Consider the following 25,229-nt stretch of genomic DNA (forward strand, 5'->3'; position numbering starts at 1 on the left):
GTGATAATTAGTTAAAGCAATGAATTTCTATCCGCTCTCGTTGGACTTCGGGCTGCATATTTTCCTCAATTTTCTTCAAATCTTAAAACGATATGAAGCCACGGTAATTTCTCGAAGTGTCGGGGAACAGTGTCCTCTGCCTATATACTTCATATTTTGGCGAATTTAGTACGACATCCAGGACATTTTGGCATACTAACTATATCCATACTATGACCAAAAAGCATACTAACTATATCCATACTATGACCAATAAGCATACTAACTATATCCATACTATGACCAAAAAGCATACTAACTATATCCATACTATGACCAAAAAGCATACTAACTATATCCATACTATGACCAAAAAGCATACTAACTATATCCATACTATGACCAAAAAGCATACTAACTATATCCATACTATGACCAAAAAGCATACTAACTATATCCATACTATGACCAAAAAGCATACTAACTATATCCATACTATGACCAAAAAGCATACTAACTATATCCATACTATGACCAAAAAGCATACTAACTATATCCATACTATGACCAAAAAGCATACTAACTATATCCATACTATGACCAAAAAGCATACTAACTATATCCATACTATGACCAAAAAGCATACTAACTATATCCATACTATGACCAAAAAGCATACTAACTATATCCATACTATGACCAATAAGCATACTAACTATATCCATACTATGACCAAAAAGCATACTAACTATATCCATACTATGACCAATAAGCATACTAACTATATCCATACTATGACCAATAAGCATACTAACTATATCCATACTATGACCAATAAGCATACTAACTATATCCATACTATGACCAATAAGCATACTAACTATATCCATACTATGACCAATAAGCATACTAACTATATCCATACTATGACCAAAAAGCATACTAACTATATCCATACTATGACCAAAAAGCATACTAACTATATCCATACTATGACCAATAAGCATACTAACTATATCCATACTATGACCAATAAGCATACTAACTATATCCATACTATGACCAATAAGCATACTAACTATATCCATACTATGACCAATAAGCATACTAACTATATCCATACTATGACCAAAAAGCATACTAACTATATCCATACTATGACCAATAAGCATACTAACTATATCCATACTATGACCAATAAGCATACTATATACTATGTTCCTGTCACAAACAGAACGGTTAGTGTGAGTAGTATGAGTATTCGAACACTGCTTATGACACTAGGGTTGCCAGGTCAAATAAAGAAATTGCCCAATGACCACTCAAAACCCACCCAAAAGGCCTGAAAATCAAATTGTATTGGTCACATACACATGGTAAGCAGATGTTATTACGAGTGTAGCGAAATGCTTATGCTTCTATCTAACAGGTAATATCTAAGAATTCCACAACAAAACCTAATATCTAACAAATTCCACAACAAAACCTCATACACACAATCTAGTAAAGGAATGGGATGAGAATATATAAGTATAAAATATATGGATGAGCAGTGACAGAGCGGCTAAGATGCAATAGATAGTAAATAATAGATAGTGAAGGATACAGTATAAGGTACATACATATGAGGTGAGTAACGCGAGATATGTAAAGATTCTTAAAGTGGCATTATTAAAGTGACTAGTGTTCCATTTATTAAAGTGGCCAATGATATCAAGTCTGTAGGTAGCCAGCCGCCTCTCTGTGCTAGTGGTGGTGGTTTAACAATCTGATGGCTTCATTGTGGTTTCCTCAAAATAATCATTATTGCAAGCTATGACGACATAATAAAGTCATTTGAATTTGTGGCATTAGAAAAGATCATTTGCCCTTATTATACTCGCCAGATAATTTTCCATCAGTGGATGTCGGTTTAACTCGTTTGACTGCTATGATTAAGCAATAATGCCAATGTACCACGGCTAAGGTCTGTTCTTAAGTACAACAAAACGCGGAGTGCCTGGATATAGCCGTTAGCCGTGGTATATTGGCCATACACCATAAACACCAGGGGTGACTTATCGCTATTATAAACTGGTTACCAATGTAATTAGAGCAGTAAAAAGTAATGTTTTGTCATACCCGTGGTATATGGTCTGATAAACCACAGCTTTCAGACCATCGATCACTACATCCCCAGAGGTTTGTGCTGACTGTACAGAGATTTACACAACCGGTTAAATGGCATGCCTTGAGAAGGTAAGAACAAGATGTATGTCAGGAGAAGTGCAGCATTATAGTAAGGAGATGTATACTTGGAATAGAGAGGAGGAATGGAGGGAAAAAGAGAGGCAGAGGAGGTCTAAGAGAGAGAGGGAGGAAGAGGAGGTCTAAGAGAGAGAGGGAGGAAGAGGAGGTCTAAGAGAGAGAGGGAGGAAGAGGGTGAACTTGAGTTCATTAAAATTGTGAACAAAGGGAGATGGTTTGTTAAAATGGTAGAAAATGTAAGCAGAGTGAGTTGAATACAGGAGGAGGAATGGAAGTGGAGGGTGAAGTATCTGAGGTGGTAGGTGTGGTGAAGTTCTCGGAGACCGAGGCTTACACCGAGGGTCAGATTAAAGATGATTCTACGTTAGTAGGAGTGACGTTTTTGGAAAAAGTGGACCCCTGTCTCTTGGCTGATCCATTTGTGGGTTCAGGATGGGTGAAAACCGAGTTGGGTGCTGTGGAATCAGTGAGGGTAACCAGAAGTGGTCTTGTGATAATTCTTTGTGTTTCTGCTGGTTAGAGGGAGAAGGCGCTCTGTGTTAAACTAATGGGGGCAAGAGATGTGAATTGTTTTGCTCTCAAGGAAAGGGCTCCACTGAAAGGAGTGATTACTGGGATAGAGGTAAATGTGAAAGTCGACCAACTGAACGGGAAGATTCTCAGTGCTTGTGATGCTCGTTGTTTGGTGTGACTCAGACAGGGTGGTGTGAGTTGTGAAACAGAAGAGTCGTTGTCTGTTCTGTGATGTTGAGTCTTTTCCCGACAAAGTGATGTTAGGATATAGGAGTTAATCTGTACGAACTTTTGTGTCGAATACATTACGTTGTTACAGGTGTCAAGCTTTTGGGCATGTGGCAGCAGTGTGTAGGAGGGAGGTTCCTATGTGGCAGCAGTGTGTAGGAGGGAGGTTTCTATGTGTGAGAAGTGTGCCGAAGGGAATGAGACAAAGGAATGTGTAGCATTGGGGAAAGTAGTGATATGTGTTAACTGTAGGGGTGCCCATGTGGCTGGGGATCAGAAATGTCCTGTGTGAGAGAGGCAGGTTGAGGTTTCCAGGGTTAGAGTAGTGCAGAAGTTGACCTATGCTGAGGCAGTGAAGAAAGTAGAGGAAGATGGGTCAAGGGGAGGGATCCTGAGAGGAGTGGTGTGACTAGTAGATCTGTTCCAGAACAGAGGGAGGGATCCTGAGAGGACTGGTGTAGTAGATCTGTACCAGAACAGAGGGAGGGATCCTGAGAGGACTGGTGTAGTAGATCTGTACCAGAACAGAGGGAGGGATCCTGATCTCCTTCCAACAGCCGTTACATTCACGGTGGGAACCACACATGCAGAGATCAACCGTTCACCTACTCTGTGTCTCACAAGGACAAGGCGGTTGGAACCAAAAATCTCAATTTTGGACCCATCGGATCAAAGGACAGATTTCCACCGGTTTAATGTCCACTGGTCGTCTTTCTTTGCCCAAGTAAGTCTCTTCTTATTATTGTTGTCCTTTAGTAGTAGTTTCTTTGCAGCAATTCGACCATGAAGGCCTGATTCACGCAGTCTCCTCTGAACAGTTGATGTTGAGATGTGTCTTTTACCTGAACTCTGTGAAGCATATATTTGGGCTGAAATTTCTGAGGCTTGTAACTTTAATGAACTTATCCTCTGCAGCAGAGGTAACTCTGGGTCTTCCTTTCCTGTGGTTGTCCTCATGAGAGCCAGCTTCATCATAGCTCTTGATGGTGTTTTGTGACTGCACTTGAAATTTTCCGGATTGACTGACCCTCATGTCTTAAAGTAATGATGGGCTGTCGTTTCTCTTTGCTTATTTGAGCTGTTCTTACCATAATATGGACTTGGTCTTTTACCAAATAGGGCTATCTTCTGTACACCACCCCTACCTTGTCATAGCACAACTGCTTGATTCAAATGCATGAAGATGGAAACTAGGCACACCTGTTAATATAAATGCATTCCAGGTGATGAAGCTGGTTGAAAGTATGCCAAGAGTGTGCAAAGCTGTCATCAAGGCAAAGGATGGCTACGTAGACAAATCTCAAATATAAAATACAATGTAGAAAATAGCAACAATAAAGAAAAACCTGGAATGGGGAGGTGTGTCCAAACTATTGACTGGTACTGTATGTAAATATGATATTTCTGTTTTGTATTTTTAATAATTATGCAAAAATGTCTCAAAACCTATTTTTTCTTTGTCATTTCTTTGTCATTATGGGGTATTGTGTGTAGATTGATGACGGAAAAAACAATTTAATCAATTTTAGAATAAGGCTGTAAGGTGACAAAATGTTGAAAATGTCAAGGGGTCTGAATATTTTCCGAATGCACTGTACATTGTAATATTGTTGCATGGTGGTATTATACATGTTGTATTGTAGATATGTAGTGGTGTAGTAATGTTATATAATGTACTGTTTTATCTTGTGTTTTATATGTAATGTAATGTAACTGCCTTAATGTGTTTGGACCCCAGGAAGAGTAGCTGCTGACTTGGCAGGGGAGATCCATAATAAACCCCAGGAAGAGTAGCTGCTGACTTGGCAGGAACTAATGGGGATCCATAATAAACCCCAGGAAGAGTAGCTGCTGCCTTGTCAGGAACTAATGGGGATCCATAATAAACCCCAGGAAGAGTATCTGATGCCTTGACAGGAACTAATGGGGATCCATAATAAACCCCAGGAAGAGTAGCTGCTGCCTTGGCAGGAACTACTGGGGATCCATAATAAACCCCAGGAAGAGTAGCTGCTGCCTTGGCAGGAACTAATGGGGATCCATAATAAACACCAGGAAGAGTAGCTGCTGCCTTGGCAGGAACTAATGGGGATCCATAATAAACCCCAGGAAGAGTAGCTGCTGCCTTGGCAGGAACTAATGAGGATCTATAATAAACCCCAGGAAGAGTAGCTGCTGCCTTGTCAGGAACTAATGGGGATCCATAATAAACCCCAGGAAGAGTATCTGATGCCTTGACAGGAACTACTGGGGATCCATAATAAACCCCAGGAAGAGTAGCTGCTGCCTTGGCAGGAACTACTGGGGATCCATAATAAACCCCAGGGAGAGTAGCTGCTGCCTTGGCAGGAACTAATGGGGATCCATAATAAACACCAGGAAGAGTAGCTGCTGCCTTGGCAGGAACTAATGGGGATCCATAATAAACCCCAGGAAGAGTAGTTGCTGCCTTGGCAGGAACTAATGGGGATCTATAATAAACCCCAGGAAGAGTAGCTGCTGCCTTGGCAGGAACTAATGGGGATTCATAATAAACACCAGGAAGAGTAGCTGCTGCCTTGGCAGGAACTAATGGGGATCCATAATAAACCCCAGGAAGAGTAGCTGCTGCCTTGGCAGGAACTAATGGGGATCCATAATAAACCCCAGGAAGAGTAGCTGCTGCCTTGGCAGGAACTAATGGGGATCCATAATAAACCCCAGGAAGAGTAGCTGCTGCCTTGGCAGGAACTAATGGGGATCCATAATAAACCCCAGGAAGAGTAGCTGCAAAAGTAGTTTATATTATTGTTCAGTGTATTTTCCCTGGTTGACACAGAAAGTGATATCACAACTGTGGAATTCAAGCGAACTGATCCCAGACAACCTCTCGAGATGGTCTCAGTTCGGTTTGCTTCAGGGACTCTTTTGAGGGTCTGAGTTCCTCTGGAGTGTTCACACTACAAAAAATTCTGTGTACTGCACATAGTTCTCAAGAATTGTATGAAAGGGACCACGTGTGAAAACACCCTTATATAGATAATTAATAAATACAGGCTATTGACATTGTTCTATTATTACGTGGGGGACTTTTATTTAGAATATGGCCGAAATTCCGTGACCCGGCAGTAGTTTTTGCGTTGCTGGCGAGACATGATGGAAAGTGTTTGACTTTGGGAAATCACCTTTCCAGTCAGTCTATTGTACAGTGTCAAAGGGTGACTTTTATTTTGAAGGTGAACCACCCAATACACGATTGTTGCTCACGACACGGTGGTAACGGCGTCCGGTTGAGCAGAGCTCGCAGACATGGCGAACATTAGAAGTATCAAGGTTAGTAGATTTCTATGGCAGAGAGCTTGTTAGTTACGGTTCTTTGGTGTTTTCAATTTCTGTCACATCAGGCGGTATATGTTAGCGGGGGTTTAGCTCTAGAATTGAGGAGGATACTGTAGTTTGTCAGTTGGACTCACTGTCAAGTTTATTTTGTGTTGCTAGCTAATGCCAGTGTGCACCTTCCCTCAATTGCTGTCGCCTTAGTTGACACATTGACGTACTGTCCTACTCCGTACAAAGGTTATTTGGTGCAGGTTAGGGTTGCATGTTGTGCGCTGCAAAGCGAGCCAGTTATGGAAGGCTATCAGTCGGGCTTCCATCCAATTGGCGACAGATTTTCATGCGAATATTCTAGAATCAACATAAATGAAATATGGGCTTTTTTAAACGGACTTCAGTGCGTGATGACGTAGTGCGCACAGTGTACTTTTTCGTTTAAATTATGCTATTTATTTATTTAACCTTTATTTAACTAGGTAAGTCAGTTGTTAAGAACAAATTCTTATTTACAATGAGACCTACTCCGGGCCAAACCCGGACGACGCTGGGCCAATTGTGAGCCACTCACATCATGACAAGCTACCTAAGACGGCAACACAGCATGACCAAGGACGGCAACACAGCATGACCAAGGACGGCAACACAGCATGACCAAGGACGGCAACACAGCATGACCAAGGACGGCAACACAGCATGACCAAGGACGGCAACACAGCATGACCAAGGACGGCAACACAGCATGACCAAGGACGGCAACACAGCATGACCAAGGACGGCAACACAGCATGACCTAAGACGGCAACACAGCATGACCTAAGACGGCAACACAGCATGACCTAAGACGGCAACACAGCATGACCTAAGACGGCAACACAGCATGACCTAAGACGGCAACACAGCATGACCGAAGACGGCAACACAGCATGACCTAAGACGGCAACACAGCATGACCTAAGACGGCAACACAGCATGACCTAAGACGGCAACACAGCATGACCTAAGACAGCAACACAGCATGACCTAAGACGGCAACACATGGCAGCAAGACATGACAACACATGGCAGCAACATAACACAACATGACAAAAACATGGTAGCAGCACAACATGACAACACAGTAGCAACACAACATGACAACACGGTAGCAGCACAAAACATGGTACAAACATTATTGGGCTCAGACAACAGCACAAATGGCAAGAAGGTAGTGACAACAATACATCACATGAAGCAATACCTTATGGTCTTGCCACCAGCGCTCTAGCCAACAGCTCTCAGATAGGCTACAGTGGAGTTAGGCTAGTCTACATGACATTATCAATGTCCACATGCTTCCCAGCTTAAACAGTTCGGAAGAGTTTGTGCATATATTATGATGTGTTGGTAGTGGAGGTAATATGTACATGTAGGTAGGGGCAAAGTGACATTATAAACAGAGTAGCGTCATCGTATGTGTGTGTTGGAGTGTCAGGGGGGAGAAGCTGTTCAGCAGTTTGATGCACTGGGGGGAGAAGCTGTTCAGCAGTCTGATGGCTTAGGGGGAGAAGCTGTTCAGCAGTCTGATGGCCTGCGGGGAGAAGCTGTTCAGCAGTCTGATGGCTTGGGGGGAGAAGCTGTTCAGCAGTCTGATGGCTTGGGGGGAGAAGCTGTTCAGCAGTCTGATGGCTTGGGGGGAGAAGCTGTTCAGCAGTCTGATGGCTTGGGGGAGAAGCTGTTCAGCAGTCTGATGGCTTGGGGGGAGAAGCTGTTCAGCAGTCTGATGGCTTGGGGGGGAGAGGCTAACTAAAGGCTGTCTCTCCATGCCTCTTGGTCCCAGGCTTTGGGATAGTTAAAAGGCTGTCTCTCCATGCCTCTTGGTCCTAGGCTTTGGTTAGTTAAAAGGCTGTCTCTCCATGCCTCTTGGTCCCAGGCTTTGGGATAGTTAAAAGGCTGTCTCTCCATGCCTCTTGGTCCTAGGCTTTGGTTAGTTAAAAGGCTGTCTCTCCATGCCTCTTGGTCCCAGGCTTTGGGATAATTAAGGCTGTCTCTCCATGCCTCTTGGTCCTGGGCTTTGGGATAGTTAAAAGGCTAGAGGACCTGAGGGACCTACTGGGTACATAACTTAAAAGTTTGTCTAACATATACTGAGGTGCACAAACTTGGATTTATTTTAAAACCAATAGAATAAACTTTAAAATTAATTCTAAAACTGACAGCCAGTGCAGAGACCTTAAAACCAGTGTAATGTGAGTTCTCCACCTGGTCTTGGTTAGGGTGTTGTTCACATCCATGTAGATATCAATTATAATATCTAAATGAGAGAGCAGCAGTGTTGTTCACATCAATGTAGATATCAATTCTAATATATTTAGTCACCGTAATGCTGGTCATCCTACAAGGGCACAGTAAAAACTCCAATAACTGTTAACAGATTATGTTACACATGACGTTTTAACCATTGGTTTTCTTTGAGAATTATCTACCCAAAATAACATTGTACCCATTGGTCAAAATGTGTTTTTGATTGGACACCCTAGTGTGTCCCTGCCTCTCGCTCCCCCTGACCTAAACCATGTCACCCCCAGGGTATGGTTGGCCTGGTGACAGGCGGTGCTTCAGGGCTGGGCCGGGCTACCGTGGAGAGGTTGGTGCAGCAGGGGGCGTGTGCTGTCATTCTGGACCTTCCCTCTTCAGACGGACACACCCTGGCAGCCAGCCTCGGAGAACGCTGCACCTTTGCCCCCGCTGACGTGAGTCTGACCTTTCACCCCTAACCAATATTCCCTCTAAGCTGCACACCTCCTCCAGGAGAAACGCCACGCCGAGACGCAGGAGATTCAACTAAGCGGAGTTCACCCCGTTAGTTTGCACTACATAGATCAATGTGGGGTTTTTTATGTGACGGAATTTTTAATTTTTTTTTTTAATTTTACCTTTATTTAACTAGGCAAGTCAGTTAAGAACAAATTCTTTTTTTCCAATGACGGCCTAGGAACAACATTATACCAGCCTCTTTTCAATGCAACAAACCAAAACACATCTAAGTTTACAGGATTGAGTCTGTGATTTTGTTTCAGGAAAAGCGCAAAGGAGTAGGATTCTATTGGCTGGAGTAGCCCTCGTGTGCACATTTGTTGATTTTCTTTACTAGTTAGCGAGTTGTTAGCCCAATTATACTGTAGATAAGTAAAGGTCAGTAATGGGAAGTTAGCCTACTGCTTCCTGCAAGAGCACAACATGTGGAGGTTTCAATCTGTCTCTGAAAAGTCAGTCAGCTAAACATATGATGTCTTAATTAAAGGTACGGTGTTGTGTTTTGAAACAGGCTTAAATATGCAATTAAGCGAGTAGGCAGACGGGTAGCTTACATTGTCTAATTCTCTGTATGGTAATAATCATGAATTGTATTTTGTAAAGTGGTTTCTTGTGTCATACAATACAATCTACAGTCACCTATTTCAACACAATACAATCTACAGTCACCTATTTCAACACAATACAATCTACAGTCACCTATTTCAACACAATACAATCTACAGTCACCTATTTCAACACAATACAATCTACAGTCACCTATTTCAACACAATACAATCTACAGTCACCTATTTCAACACAATACAATCTACAGTCACCTATTTCAACACAATACAATCTACAGTCACCTATTTGGCCCATGGTGCTACAGATCAAGTTAAACACATTCATTCATGTCAAGCCCTTACTCATGTAAAAACACTCATGCATTTTAGGTCTTCATTGAACACTACATTGAGGCTGACCCCTGCACCGTACTCTGTGACCCCTACTCCTCTTTCAGGAGTACTTTGCTCAGGCCAGTTTGGGAAACATCTAAACCCTGCCCCTTTGTGTCCTGGTTGTCTAGGTAACGTCGGAGGCAGATGTGCGTTCTGCGGTGGAGCTGGCCCGGCAGCGGTTTGGGAAGCTGGACCTGGCGGTGAACTGTGCTGGCATCGCCGTTGCCGTCAAGACTTATAACTTCAAAAAGGATGTTCCCCACAGTCTAGAAGACTTCACTAGAGTTATCACTGTAAGACATTGTCTACTGCTTACTGAACCTACTGTCAGACTGTAGTATACTCTACATTACCAACAGTATGTAGACACCTGCTCGTTAAACATCTCATTCCAGAATCATGAGCATTAATATGGAGTTGGCTGCTATAACAGCCTCCACTCTTCTGGGAAGGCTTTCCACTAGATGTTGGAACATTGCTGCAGGGACTTCCTCTGTGTGCTATTTTAGGCGGAGCTGTGAGTTTTAGGCACAGGAAATTTTTGAAGTGACTCAAATCACAATTTTTTCCCCACATCTGATTCTAATCTGTTATTTTTCCTGCAGTCTGACCAGCCCAAAAGCACATGGAATCAGATATTTCAAGCCAAATCTGATTCCTGGCCATACAACTTGTCTGAACTGTTAAATCTGATTTATTTGCCCTCAAGTGGTTTTTAGACTATTTTGCATATTTTGTTGTATGCTAGCTACTCTGTTGACAGTTTAACAGGAGGGTGTGCTAGTTAACTAGCTTGGTAATTGTTGTATGCTAGCTACTCTGTTGACAGTTTGACAGGAGGGTGTGCTAGTTAATAGCTTGGTAATTGTTGTATGCTAGCTACTCTGTTGACAGTTTGACAGGAGGGTGTGCTAGTTAACTAGCTTGGTAATTGTTGTATGCTAGCTACTCTGTTGACAGTTTGACAGGAGGGTGTGCTAGTTAACTAGCTTGTTAATTGTTGTTTGCTAGCTACTCTGTTGACAGTTTGACAGGAGGATGTGCTAGCTAACTAGCTTGTTAATTGTTGTTTGCTAGCTACTCTGACAGTTTGACAGGAGGATGTGCTAGCTAACTAGCTTGTTAATTGTTTACAAACAAATGAGTGAATGTACTAGTAAGCTACCTAGCTAGCTAGTTGACTGCTGTGGCTAGCCAAAAAGGACTGAAAGTTTAATCATCTTATCCTTTGAGGCTTTAAAAGTGTTCTGACACTGATTTTGAACAGTCGAAGCAACTGAGAAGCATCCATGACAGTCATTGTCACCTTATCTTGATACATAACTTCTGAGTGACAGGAAATATGAGCACCACCAATCAGCCTACGCCACTGCTCACACACCTGTTATTACTATGACAACTAGCGTAACCATGTCAACTAATGACTGCTGTCTGAAAACACACCATCTGATTTGGTCACTTGTAACTTGTTGGGTTTTTTTCATCCAAGGGGTGGATCAGCTTAATATGGCAGATTGTTGCTTCCATCAATGTAATTGTCTGCATCATTTATAATCCCCCATATATTTTTGGGGTAAATATATATATCAATATGCATGCATACATATAAATACACACATACCTATATAGATATACATGTACACATATCACAGTCACAGTGCAATCCGTTTTGTCACCAAAGCCCCATATACTACCCACCATTGCGACCTGTACGCTCTCGTTGGCTGGCCCTCGCTTCATACTTGTCGCCAAATCCACTGGCTCCATTTCATCTACAAGACCCTGCTAGGTAAAGTTCCCCCTTATCTCAGCTCGCTGGTCACCATAGCATCTCCCACCTGTAGCACACGCTCCAGCAGGTATATCTCTCTAGTCACCCCCAAAACCAATTATTTCTTTGGCCGCCTCTCCTTCCAGTTCTCTGCTGCCAATGACTGGAACGAACTACAAAAATCTCTGAAACTGGAAACACTTATCTCCCTCACTAGCTTTAAGCACCAACTGTCAGAGCAGCTCACAGATTACTGCACCTGTACATAGTCCACCTATCATTTAGCCCAAACAACTACCTCTTTCCCTACTGTATTTAATTAATTAATTTATTTTTGCTCCTTTGCACCCCATTATTTTTATTTCTACTTTGCACATTCTTCCACTGCAAATCTACTATTCCAGTGTTTTACTTGCTATATTGTATTTACTTTGCCACCATGGCCTTTTTTTGCCTTTACCTCCCTTATCTCACCTCATTTGCTCACATCGTATATAGACTTGTTTATACTGTATTATTGACTGTATGTTTGTTTTACTCCATGTGTAACTCTGTGTCGTTGTATGTGTCGAACTGCTTTGCTTTATCTTGGCCAGGTCGCAATTGTAAATGAGAACTTGTTCTCAACTTGCCTACCTGGTTAAATAAAGGTGAAATAAAAAAAAATAAACATATACAGTGGGTCAAAAAAGTATTTAGTCAGCCACCAATTGTGCAACTTCTTCCACTTAAAAAGATGAGATTTTCATCATAGGTACACTTCAACTATGACAGACAAAATTAGGGAAAAAAATCCAGAAAATCACATTGTAGGATTTTTTATTAATTTATTGCAAATTATAGTGGAAAATAAGTATTTGGTCACCTACAAACAAGCAAGATTTCTGGCTCTCACAGAACTGTAACTTCTTCTTTACGAGGCTCCTCTGTCCTCCACTCGTTACCTGTATTAATGGCACCTGTTTGTACTTGTTATCAGTATAAAAGACACCTGTCCACAACCTCAAACAGTCACACTCCAAACTCCACTATGGCCAAGATCAAAGAGCTGTCAAAGGACACCAGAAACAAAATTGTAGACCTGCACCAGGCTGGGAAGACTGAATCTGCAATAGGTAAGCAGCTTGGTTTGAAGAAATCAACTGTGGGAGCAATTATTAGGAAATGGAAGACATACAAGACCACTGATAATCTCCCTCGATCTGGGGCTCCACGCAAGATCTCACCCCGTGGGGTCAAAATGATCACAAGAACAGTGAGCAAAAATCCCAGAACCACACGGGGGGACCTAGTGAATGACCTGCAGAGAGCTGGGACCAAAGTAACAAAGCCTACCATCAGTAACACACTACGCCGCCAGGGACTCAAATCCTGCAGTGCCAGACGTGTCCCCCTGCTTAAGCCAGTACATGTCCAGGCCCGTCTGAAGTTTGCTAGAGAGCATTTGGATGATCCAGAAGAAGATTGGGAGAATGTCATATGGTCAGATGAAACCAAAATATAACTTTTTGGAAAAAACTCAACTCGTCGTGTTTGGAGGACAAAGAATGCTTTTAGTTGCATCCAAAGAAGAACACCATACCTAATGTGAAGCATGGGGGTGGAAACATCATGCTTTGGGGCTGTTTTTCTGCAAAGGGACCAGGACGACTGATCCGTGTAAAGGAAAGAATGAATGGGGCCATGTATCGTGAGATTTTGAGTGAAAACCTCCTTCCATCAGCAAGGGCATTGAAGATCAAACGTGGCTGGTTCTTTCAGCATGACAATGATCCCAAACACACCGCCCGGGCAACGAAGGAGTGGCTTCGTAAGAAGCATTTCAAGGTCATGGAGTGGCCTAGCCAGTCTCCAGATCTCAACCCCATAGAAAATCTTTGGAGGGAGTTGAAAGTCTGTGTTGCCCAGCAACAGCCCCAAAACATCACTGCTCTAGAGGAGATCTGCATGGAGGAATGGGCCAAAATACCAGCAACAGTGTGTGAAAACCTTGTGAAGACTTATAGAAAACGTTTGACCTCTGTCATTGCCAACAAAGGGTATATAACAAAGTATTGAGATACATTTTTGTTATTGACCAAATACTTATTTTCCACCATAATTTGCAAATAAATTCATAAAAAATCCTACATTGTGATTTTCTGGATTTTTTTTTTCATTTTGTCTGTCATATTTGATGTGTTCCTATGATGAAAATTACAGGCCTCATCTTTTTAAGTGGGAGAACTTGCACAATTGGTGGCTGACTAAATACTTTTTTTGCCCCACTGTATACATACACATACCTATATAGATATACTTTTTTAAAGAATATACCTTTATTATTCCCCCAAGCCCGACCACCCTTCCCCCAATTGGAGTAAACTAATAAACACTTAGGCTTCTACCTTCAGTTTATACATACTATACACATTTTACAGACACAGTCTATTTTACAATAGTTATATTTTGTTTGTTTTTATGTCCTTCCTCTATTTCTGATGTCCATCCAATTTGATTTCTATTTGTAACTGCTATTTCACAAAATGTTTGAACCTATATACATTTTACAGTTGTAACTTGTTGTTTGGGCAGTCAGTATTCCAAAACGAATTTAAAAAACAAACTGATTTGAGCTTTAAGGCCTGCAGTGTGAACAGGGCTTTAGAGAGGGGCCAGATCCAGGAACAACTCCTAGTCCAGCTATTCAATCTGTCTGGATGTAAAGCTCACTGATTGGCCAGTGCACACACCTGGAGTGAGCATTATGTCCTACAGTGTGAACAAAGCGTTAGAGATTTTAAAAGCATACCCATTTTTGAAATTTCACATACTTTAAAACTTTGTGTGTGTAGGTGAACATCGCGGGGACGTTTAATGTGATCCGATTGGCTGTTGGTGAGATGGGGAAGAACGAACCAGACGCAGACGGACACAGAGGCTGTATCATCAACACAGCAAGTGTAGCGGCCTATGATGGACAGGTACACACACACACCTGTGACCTATGATGGACAGGTACACACACACACCTGTGACCTATGATGGACAGGTACACACACACACCTGTGACCTATGATGGACAGGTACACACACACACCTGTGACCTATGATGGACAGGTACACACACACACACCTGTGACCTATGACGGACAGGTACACACACACCTGTGACGGACAGGTACACACACACCTGTGACCTATGACGGACAGGTACACACACACCTGTGACCTATGACGGACAGGTACACACACACACCTGTGGCCTATGACGGACAGGTACACACACACACACCTGTGGCCTATGACGGACAGGTACACACACACACACCTGTGGCCTATGACGGACAGGTACACCCACACACACCTGTGGCCTATGACGGACAGGTACACCCACACACACTTGTGACCTATGACGGACAGGTACACACACACTTGTGGCCTATGACGGACAGGTAGCCACGGTGGCCTATGACGGACAGGTAGCCACGGTGGCCTATGACGGACAGGTAGCCACGGTGGCCTATGACGGTACAGTACAACATGAGCCTGCTAACAATCACTGACACTAAGATTGAATCATACTTCACTGGCTCCGACACTCGTCGGATGTGGCAGGGCTTGCAAACTATTACAGACTACAAAGGGAAGCATAGCCGAGAGCTGCCCAGTAACACGAGTCTACCAGACGAGCTAAATAACTTCTATGCTCGCTTCGAGGCAAGTAACACTGAAACATGCATGAGAGCACCAGCTGTTCCAGACGACTGTGTGATCATGTTCTCCACAGGCGATGTAAGACCTTTAAACATGTCAACATTCAGAAGGCCGCAGGGCCAGACGGATTACCATAACCTGCACTGCGACCATGTGATGAACAACTGGCAAGTGTCTTCACTGACATTTTCAACCTCTCCCTGTCCGAGCCTGAAATACCAACATAGTCCCTGTGCCCAAGAACACCAAGGTAACCTGCCTAAATGATTACCGACATGTAGCACTCACGTTTGTAGTCATGAAATGATTTGAAAGGCTGGTCATGGCTCACATCAACACCATCATCCCAGAATCCCTAGACCCACACCAATTTGCATACTGCACCAACAGATCCTCAGATGATGCCATCTCTATTGCACTCCACACTGCCCTTTCAGACCTGGACAAAAGGAACACCTATGTGAGAATGCTGTTCATTGACTACAGCTCAGTGTTTAACACCATAGTGCCCTCAAAGCTCATCACCAAGCTAAGGACCCTGGGACTAAACACCTCTCTCTGCAACTGGATCCTGGACTTCCTGATGGGTCGCCCCCAGGTGGTAAGGGTAAGTAACAACACATCCTCCATGCTGATCCTCAACATGGGGGCCCCTCAGGGTGCGTGCTTAGTCCCATCCTGTACTCCCTGTTCACCCACGACTGTGTGGCCAGGCACGACTCCAACACCATCATTAAGTTTGCTGACGACACAACAGTGGTAGGCCTGATCACCAACAGTGACACAATACCCCAACGACGAGACAGCCTATAGGGAGGAGGTCAGAGACATGGCCGTGTGGTGCCAGGATATCAACCTCTCCCTTAACGTGATCAAGACAATGGACCACAGAAAATAGAGGACCGAGCATGCCCCCATTCTCATCGACGGGGCTGTAGTGGAGCAGGTTGAGAGCTTCAAGTTCCTCGATGTCCACGTCACCAACAAACCGTCATGGTCCAAACACACCAAGACAGTCATGAAGAGGGCACGACAAAGCCTATACCCCCTCAGGAGACTGACTAGATTTGGCATTGGTACTCAGATCCTCAAAAAGTTCTGCAGCTGCACCATCGAGAGCATCCTGACTTGTTGCAGCACTGCCTGGTATGTGGCAACTGCTCGGCTTCCGACCACAAGGCACTACAGAGTGTAGTGCGTACGGCCCAGTACACTGGGGCCAAGCTTCCTGCCATCCAGAACCTCTATACCAGGCGGTGTCAGAGGAAGGCCCTAAAATTTGTCAGACTCCGGTGTGTCAGACTCCAGCCACCCTAGTCATAAACTGTTCTCTCTGTTACTGCACGGCAAGCGGTACCAAGAGCACCAAGTCTAGGTCCAAGAGGCTTCTAAACAGATTCTACCCCCAAGCCATAAGACTCCTGAATGTCTAATCAAATGGCTACCCAGACTATTTGCATTGCCCCCCCCCCCCCCCCTTTACGCCCGCTGCTGTTATTATCTATGCATAGTCACTTTGATAACTCTACCTACATGTTCATATTACCTCGACTAACCGGTGACCCCACACATTGACTCTGTACCGGTACCCCCTGTATATAGCCTTCACATTGACTCTGTACCGGTACCCCCTGTATATAGCCTCCACATTGACTCTGTACCAGTACCCCCTGTATATAGTCTCCACATTGACTCTGTACCGTAAAACCCTGTATATAGCCTCCACATTGACTCTGTACCGGTACCCCCTGTATATAGCTTCCACATTGACTCTGTACCAGTACCCCCTGTATATACAGTGCCTTGCGAAAGTATTCTGCCCCCTTGAACTTTGCGACCTTTTGCCACATTTCAGGCTTCAAACATAAAGATATAAAACTGTATTTTTTTGTGAAGAATCAACAACAAGTGGGACACAATCATGAAGTGGAACGACATTTATTGGATATTTCAAACTTTTTTAACAAATCAAAAACTGAAAAATTGGGCGTGCAAAATTATTCAGCCCCTTTACTTTCAGTGCAGCAAACTCTCTCCAGAAGTTCAGTGAGGATCTCTGAATGATCCAATGTTGACCTAAATGACTAATGATGATAAATACAATCCACCTGTGTGTAATCAAGTCTCCGTATAAATGCACCTGCACTGTGATAGTCTCAGAGGTCCGTCAAAAGCGCAGAGAGCATCATGAAGAACAAGGAACACACCAGGCAGGTCCGAGATACGGTTGTGAAGAAGTTTAAAGCCGGATTTGGATACAAAAAGATTTCCCAAGCTTTAAACATCCCAAGGAGCACTGTGCAAGCGATAATATTGAAATGGAAGGAGTATCAGACCACTGCAAATCTACCAAGACCTGGCCGTCCCTCTAAACTTTCAGCTCATACAAGGAGAAGACTGATCAGAGATGCAGCCAAGAGGCCCATGATCACTCTGGATGAACTGCAGAGATCTACAGCTGAGGTGGGAGACTCTGTCCATAGGACAACAATCAGTCGTATATTGCACAAATCTGGCCTTTATGGAAGAGTGGCAAGAAGAAAGCCATTTCTTAAAGATATCCATAAAAAGTGTTGTTTAAAGTTTGCCACAAGCCACCTGGGAGACACACCAAACATGTGGAAGAAGGTGCTCTGGTCAGATGAAACCAAAATTGAACTTTTTGGCAACAATGCAAAACGTTATGCTTGGCGTAAAAGCAACACAGCTCATCACCCTGAACACACCATCCCCACTGTCAAACATGGTGGTGGCAGCATCATGGTTTGGGCCTGCTTTTCTTCAGCAGGGACAGGTAAGATGGTTAAAATTGATGGGAAGATGGATGGAGCCAAATACAGGACCATTCTGGAAGAAAACCTGATGGAGTCTGCAAAAGACCTGAGACTGGGACGGAGATTTGTCTTCCAACAAGACAATGATCCAAAACATAAAGCAAAATCTACAATGGAATGGTTCAAAAATAAACATATCCAGGTGTTAGAATGGCCAAGTCAAAGTCCAGACCTGAATCCAATCGAGAATCTGTGGAAAGAACTGAAAACTGCTGTTCACAAATGCTCTCCATCCAACCTCACTGAGCTCGAGCTGTTTTGCAAGGAGGAATGGGAAAAAATGTCAGTCTCTCGATGTGCAAAACTGATAGAGACATACCCCAAGCGACTTACAGCTGTAATCGCAGCAAAAGGTGACGCTACAAAGTATTAACTTAAGGGGGCTGAATAATTCTGCACGCCCAATTTATCAGTTTTTGATTTGTTAAAAAAGTTTGAAATATCCAATAAATGTCGTTCCACTTCATGATTGTGTCCCACTTGTTGTTGATTCTTCACAAAAAAATACAGTTTTATATCTTTATGTTTGAAGCCTGAAATGGGGCAAAAGGTCGCAAAGTTCAAGGGGGCCGAATACTTTCGCAAGGCACTGTAGTCTCCACATTGACTCTGTACTGTAAAAACCTGTATATAGCCTCACTATTGTTGTTTTACTGCTGCTCTTTAATTATGTTAACTTTAAAAAATATATATTATACTTAACCAACAATGCAGTTTTAAGAAAAATAAGTGTTAAGGGAGCATTTCACTGTAAGGTTGTGTTCGGAGCACTTGACAAATAAAATCTGATTTGATGAAAGCTTCCCTCTCTCTCTCTGGGTGGGCCAGGCAGCGTACTCTCTGTCTGAAGGAGGTATCGTAGGAATGACTCTACCCATCTCTCTGTCTCTCTAGGTGGGCCAGGCAGTGTACTCTGTCTCTCTCTCTGTCTGAAGGAGGTATCGTAGGAATGACCCTACCCATCTCTCTCTCTGTCGCTCTCTCTCTCTCTCTAGGTGGGCCAGGCAGCGTACTCTCTCTCTCTCTCTCTCTCTGTCTGAAGGAGGTATCATAGGAATGACTCTACCCATCTCTCTCTGTCTCTCCTCTGTCTCTGTCTCTCTCTCTCTCTGTCTGTCTCTCTGTCTCGGTCTCTCTCTGTTTCTCTCTGTCTCTCTCTCTCTGTCTCTCTAGGTGGGCCAGGCAGCGTACTCTGCATCTAAAGGAGGTATCGTAGGAATGACTCTACCCATCGCTAGAGACCTGGCACCCATGGGCATCAGAGTGGTTACTATAGCACCCGGTCAGTATACAGACACACACTGTATATAAATCAATTCAATTTGGTATTGGTCACATGATATTGGTCACATACGTATTGATCAGATGGTATTGGTCACATACGTATTGATCAGATGGTATTGGTCACGTATTGATCACGTATTGATCAGATGGTATTGGTCACGTATTGATCAGATGGTATTGGTCACATACGTATTGAGCAGATGGTATTGGTCACGTATTGATCAGATGGTATTGGTCACGTATTGATCAGATGTTATTGGTCACATACGTATTGATCAGATGATATTGGTCACATACGTATTGATCAGATGGTATTGGTCACATACGTATTGAGCAGATGGTATTGGTCACGTATTGATCAGATGGTATTGGTCACATGCGTATTGATCAGATGGTATTGGTCACATGCGTATTGATCAGATGGTATTGGTCACATACGTATTCAGCAGATGGTATTGGTTACATGCGTATTGATCAGATGGTATTGAGCAGATGGTATTGGTCACATACGTATTGAGCAGATGGTATTGGTCACATGCGTATTGATCAGATGGTATTGGCCACATACGTATTGATCAGATGGTATTGGTTACATGCGTATTGATCAGATGGTATTGAGCAGATGGTATTGGTCACATACGTATTGATCAGATGGTATTGGTCACATATGTATTGATCAGATGGTATTGGTTACATGCGTATTGATCAGATGGTATTGGTCACATACGTATTGATCAGATGGTATTGGTTACATGTGTATTGATCAGATGGTATTGAGCAGATGGTATTGGTCACATACGTATTGATCAGATGGTATTGGTCACATACGTATTGATCAGATGGTATTGGTCACATACGTATTCAGCAGATGGTATTGGTTACATGCGTATTGATCAGATGGTATTGAGCAGATGGTATTGGTCACATACGTATTGATCAGATGGTATTGGTTACATGCGTATTGATCAGATGGTATTGAGCAGATGGTATTGGTCACGTATTGATCAGATGGTATTGGTTACATGCGTATTGATCAGATGGTATTGAGCAGATGGTATTGGTCACGTATTGATCAGATGGTATTGGTTACATGCGTATTGATCAGATGGTATTGAGCAGATGGTATTGGTCACATACGTATTGAGCAGATGGTATTGGTTACATGCGTATTGATCAGATGGTATTGAGCAGATGGTATTGGTCACGTATTGATCAGATGGTATTGGTTACATGCGTATTGATCAGATGGTATTGAGCAGATGGTATTGGTCACATACGTATTGAGCAGATGGTATTGGTCACATACGTATTCAGCAGATGGTATTGGTCGCGTATTCATCAGATGCTATTGGTCGCGTATTCATCAGATGCTATTGGTCACGTATTCATCAGATGGTATTGGTCGCGTATTCATCAGATGCTATTGGTCGCGTATTCAGCAGATGCTATTGGTCGCGTATTCATCAGATGCTATTGGTTGCGTATTCAGCAGATGCTATTGGTCGCGTATTCAGCAGATGCTATTGGTCGCGTATTCAGCAGATGCTATTGGTCGCGTATTCAGCAGATGCTATTGGTCGCGTATTCATCAGATGCTATTGGTCGCGTATTCAGCAGATGCTATTGGTTGCGTATTCAGCAGATGCTATTGGTCGCGTATTCATCAGATGCTATTGGTCGCGTATTCAGCAGATGCTATTGGTCGCGTATTCAGCAGATGCTATTGGTCGCGTATTCATCAGATGCTATTGGTCGCGTATTCAGCAGATGCTATTGGTTGCGTATTCAGCAGATGCTATTGGTCGCGTATACGCATTCAGCAGATGGCATTGGTTGCGTGTACGCATTCAGCAGATGCTATTGGTCGCGTATTCAGCAGATACTATTGGTTGCGTATACGTATTCAGCAGATGCTATTGGTCGCGTATTCAGCAGATGCTATTGGTCGCATATTCAGCAGATGCTATTGGTTGCGTATTCAGCAGATGCTATTGGTCGCGTATTCAGCAGATGCTATTGGTCGCGTATTCAGCAGATACTATTGGTTGCGTATACGTATTCAGCAGATGCTATTGGTCGCGTGTACGCATTCAGCAGATGGTGTTGGTCACATGTACGTATTCAGCAGATGGTATTGGTCACGTATTCATCAGATGCTATTGGTCGCGTATTCAGCAGATGGCATTGGTTGCGTATTCAGCAGATGGCATTGGTTGCGTATTCAGCAGATGGTATTGGTCGCGTGTACGCATTCAGCGGGTGGTATTGGTCACGTATTCAGCAGAAGGTATTGGTCGCGTATTCAGCAGATGCTATTGGTCGCGTATTCAGCAGATGCTATTGGTCGCGTATTCAGCAGATGGTATTGGTCGCGTATTCAGCAGATGGTAATTGGTCCGGTATTGGGCACGTATTCAGCAGATGGTAATTGGTCCGGTATTGGGCACGTATTCAGCAGATGGTAATTGGTCCGGTATTGGGCACGTATTCAGCAGATGGTAATTTGTCCGGTATTGGGCACGTATTCAGCAGATGGCATTGGTCAGGTATTGGGCACGTATTCAGCAGATGGTAATTGGTCCGGTATTGGGCACGTATTCAGCAGATGGCATTGGTCAGGTATTGGGCACGTATTCAGCAGATGGTAATTGGTCCGGTATTGGGCACGTATTCAGCAGATGGTAATTGTCACATATTTATGAACTTGAAACAAGCTTTATTAGTATTTAATCAGTGAGACATTAACATGAGCCCTCCTTCCTTCCCCAGGTCTGTTTGCTACTCCTCTCCTGGCAGGTCTACCTGAGAAGGTATACTAACCCCCCACCTCTCTCTCTATATACACCTCTCTCGCTATACTACCCCCCCACCTCTCTCTCTATACTAACCCCCCACCTCTCTCTCTATACTAACCCCCCACCTATCTCTCTATACTAACCCCCCACCTCTCTCTCTATACTAACCCCCCCACCTCTCTATACTAACCCCCCCACCTCTCTCTCTATATACACCTCTGTCGCTATAATAACCCCCCCACACCTCTCTCTCTCTATACTAACCCCACACCCCCCCCTCTCTATAATAACCCCCCCCACACCTCTCTCTATACTACCCCCCCCACACCTCTCTCTATACTAACCCCCCCACTCCTCTCTATACTAACCCCCCCACCTCTCTCTATACTACCCCCCCACCTCTCTCTATACTAACCCCCCACCTCTCTCTATACTAACTCCCCCCACCTCTCTCTATACTAACCCCCCCCACCTCTCTCTCTATACTAGCCCCCCCCACCTCTCTCTCTATACTAACCCCCCCCCACCTCTCTCTCTATACTAACCCCCCCCACCTCTCTCTCTATACTAACCCCCCCACCTCTCTCTATACTAACCCCCCCCACACCTCTCTCTCTACTACCCCCCCACACCTCTCTCTATACTAACCCCCCCACCTCTCTCTCTATACTAACCCCCCCATACCTCTCTCTATACTAACCCCCCCACCTCTCTCTCTATACTGACCCCCCCATACCTCTCTCTATACTAACCCCCCACCTCTCTATATACACCTCTCTTGCTATACTACCCCCCCACCCCTCTCTCTATAATAACCCCCCACCTCTCTATATACACCTCTCTCGCTATACTACCCCCCCACCTCTCTCTATAATAACCCCCCCCACACCTCTCTCTATAATAACCCCCCCACACCTCTCTATAATAACCCCCCACACCTCTCTATAATACCCCCCCCCACACCTCTCTCTATACTACCCCCCACCTCTCTTTCTATATTAACCCCCCCACACCTCTCTATAATAACCCCCCACACCTCTCTCTATACTACCCCCCCACACCTCTCTCTATTCTAACCCCCCCACCTCTCTCTCTATACTAACCCCCCCACCTCTCTCTCTATACTAACCCCCCCATACCTCTCTCTATACTAACCCCCCCACCTCTCTCTCTATACTAACCCCCCCCACCTCTCTCTCTATACTAACCCCCCCATACCTCTCTCTATTCTAACCCCCCACCTCTCTCTATATACACCTCTCTCTATAATAACCCCCCACCTCTCTCTATACTAACCCCCCACCTCTCTATATACACCTCTCTCGCTATACTACCCCCCACCTCTTTCTATAATAACCCCCCCACACCTCTCTCTATACTACCCCCCCACCTCTTTCTATAATAACCCCCCCACACCTCTCTATAATAACCCCCCACACCTCTTTATAATAACCCCCCCCACACCTCTCTATACTACCCCCCCCACACCTCTATACTACCCCCCCCACCTCTCTTTCTATATTAACCCCCCCACACCTCTCTATAATAACCCCCCACACCTCTCTCTATACTACACCCCCCCACCTCTCTCTATACTAACCCCCCCACACCTCTCTATACTAACCCCCCCACACCTCTCTCTCTATACTAACCCCCCCCACACCTCTCTCTCTCCCTCCCCAGGTGCAGTCGTTCCTGGCCCGTCAGGTGCCCTTCCCGTCCCGCCTGGGAGACCCTGCAGAGTTTGCACACCTGGTGACATCACTGGCTGAGAACCCCATGATCAACGGAGAGGTCATCAGGCTGGACGGAGCCATCCGCATGCAGCCCTGATGGGGGGGGAGGGGGAGGGTATAGTGGGGAGTACAGTGACATTTCAGTCATTTAGCAGACGCTCTTATCCAGAGCCACTTAGTGAGTGCATACATTTTCATTGGTACTGGTCCCCCGTGGGAATCGAGCCCACAACCCTGGCGTTGCCAGTGCCTTGCTCCACCCACTGAGCCACACGGGACATTTGGACACGAAATGGAATGTGAAACTGTAACACATGTACCCCTACTGTAGCTCAAATGAATGTTTGTTTCTGTTGTTCATATCCACAGCACTGCAGTACTCCGCTATGCTCTCTGTGGTTTTGTAACTAATAAAAAACCTCATCCTCTGCTGTCTATCACACTTTCTCCTCAACAATACGAACATGGTAAGTTTTTCCAACAGGTTCAGCTGAAATGATGCCACTGCACCAATAGAATGTTGTAGAGAGCACATTAGGGCGATGGATCTACTTCTCCATTAGGATGACATATGTAATCTACACCTCCATTAGGATAATTATTATTTAGTGTAATGTTTAATTTGAGCATCATTATTTTTATATAGCTACACTTTCTGATGCATTGTTATCTGATCTAAGTGCAAACAGACAAGATCGGGACAAAATATGCATGTTAGAACCAGGTATAAACAGGGCTTCTGTCAGGGTCATTAACATTTTAGGTCATGAGTTGAGAAATCAATGGGAAGATGTTGGTCCCTGGATGAAAACTGAATTGAGTCCAAGCAAATCCTGTCAGTCTGTCTCAGCCTTCTTTTATGACTATAAACACCAATAAAGACTAGAAAATAAATCTTTAAATATGAAGCCTCAGAGCTACAAGGTGGGGGGGGGGGACAGAGGGTCAAACAGGTGTAGCGTTTTGGGGTGTACTGACTGATGTATCGTGCATCTTAGTAATTAACCCCACTGGGACTATGCATAACCAAGACACGACTACATTACTTTTACACACATTAAGACAAAGAAAAGCAAGTCGACCCTCCCAAGTGTGT

General features: G+C 44.0%; 1 protein-coding gene across 1 annotated transcript; it reads left to right on the top strand.

The window, feature by feature from the left end:
* The first annotated feature begins 6,124 nt into the window (after positions 1–6,124).
* On the top strand, positions 6,125–24,561 carry hsd17b10 (hydroxysteroid (17-beta) dehydrogenase 10). The gene is made up of 7 exons (XM_036947861.1): positions 6,125–6,279; positions 8,847–9,011; positions 10,146–10,310; positions 14,623–14,751; positions 19,492–19,600; positions 22,372–22,412; positions 24,081–24,561. Exons 1-7 carry the CDS (start codon positions 6,256–6,258, stop codon positions 24,228–24,230), a joined length of 783 nt encoding a protein of 260 aa, XP_036803756.1. The 5' UTR covers positions 6,125–6,255; the 3' UTR covers positions 24,231–24,561.
* Positions 24,562–25,229: the final 668 nt, after the last annotated feature.

Source organism: Oncorhynchus mykiss, chromosome 16 (assembly GCF_013265735.2).
Source record: "Oncorhynchus mykiss isolate Arlee chromosome 16, USDA_OmykA_1.1, whole genome shotgun sequence".
NCBI lineage: Eukaryota > Metazoa > Chordata > Actinopteri > Salmoniformes > Salmonidae > Oncorhynchus > Oncorhynchus mykiss.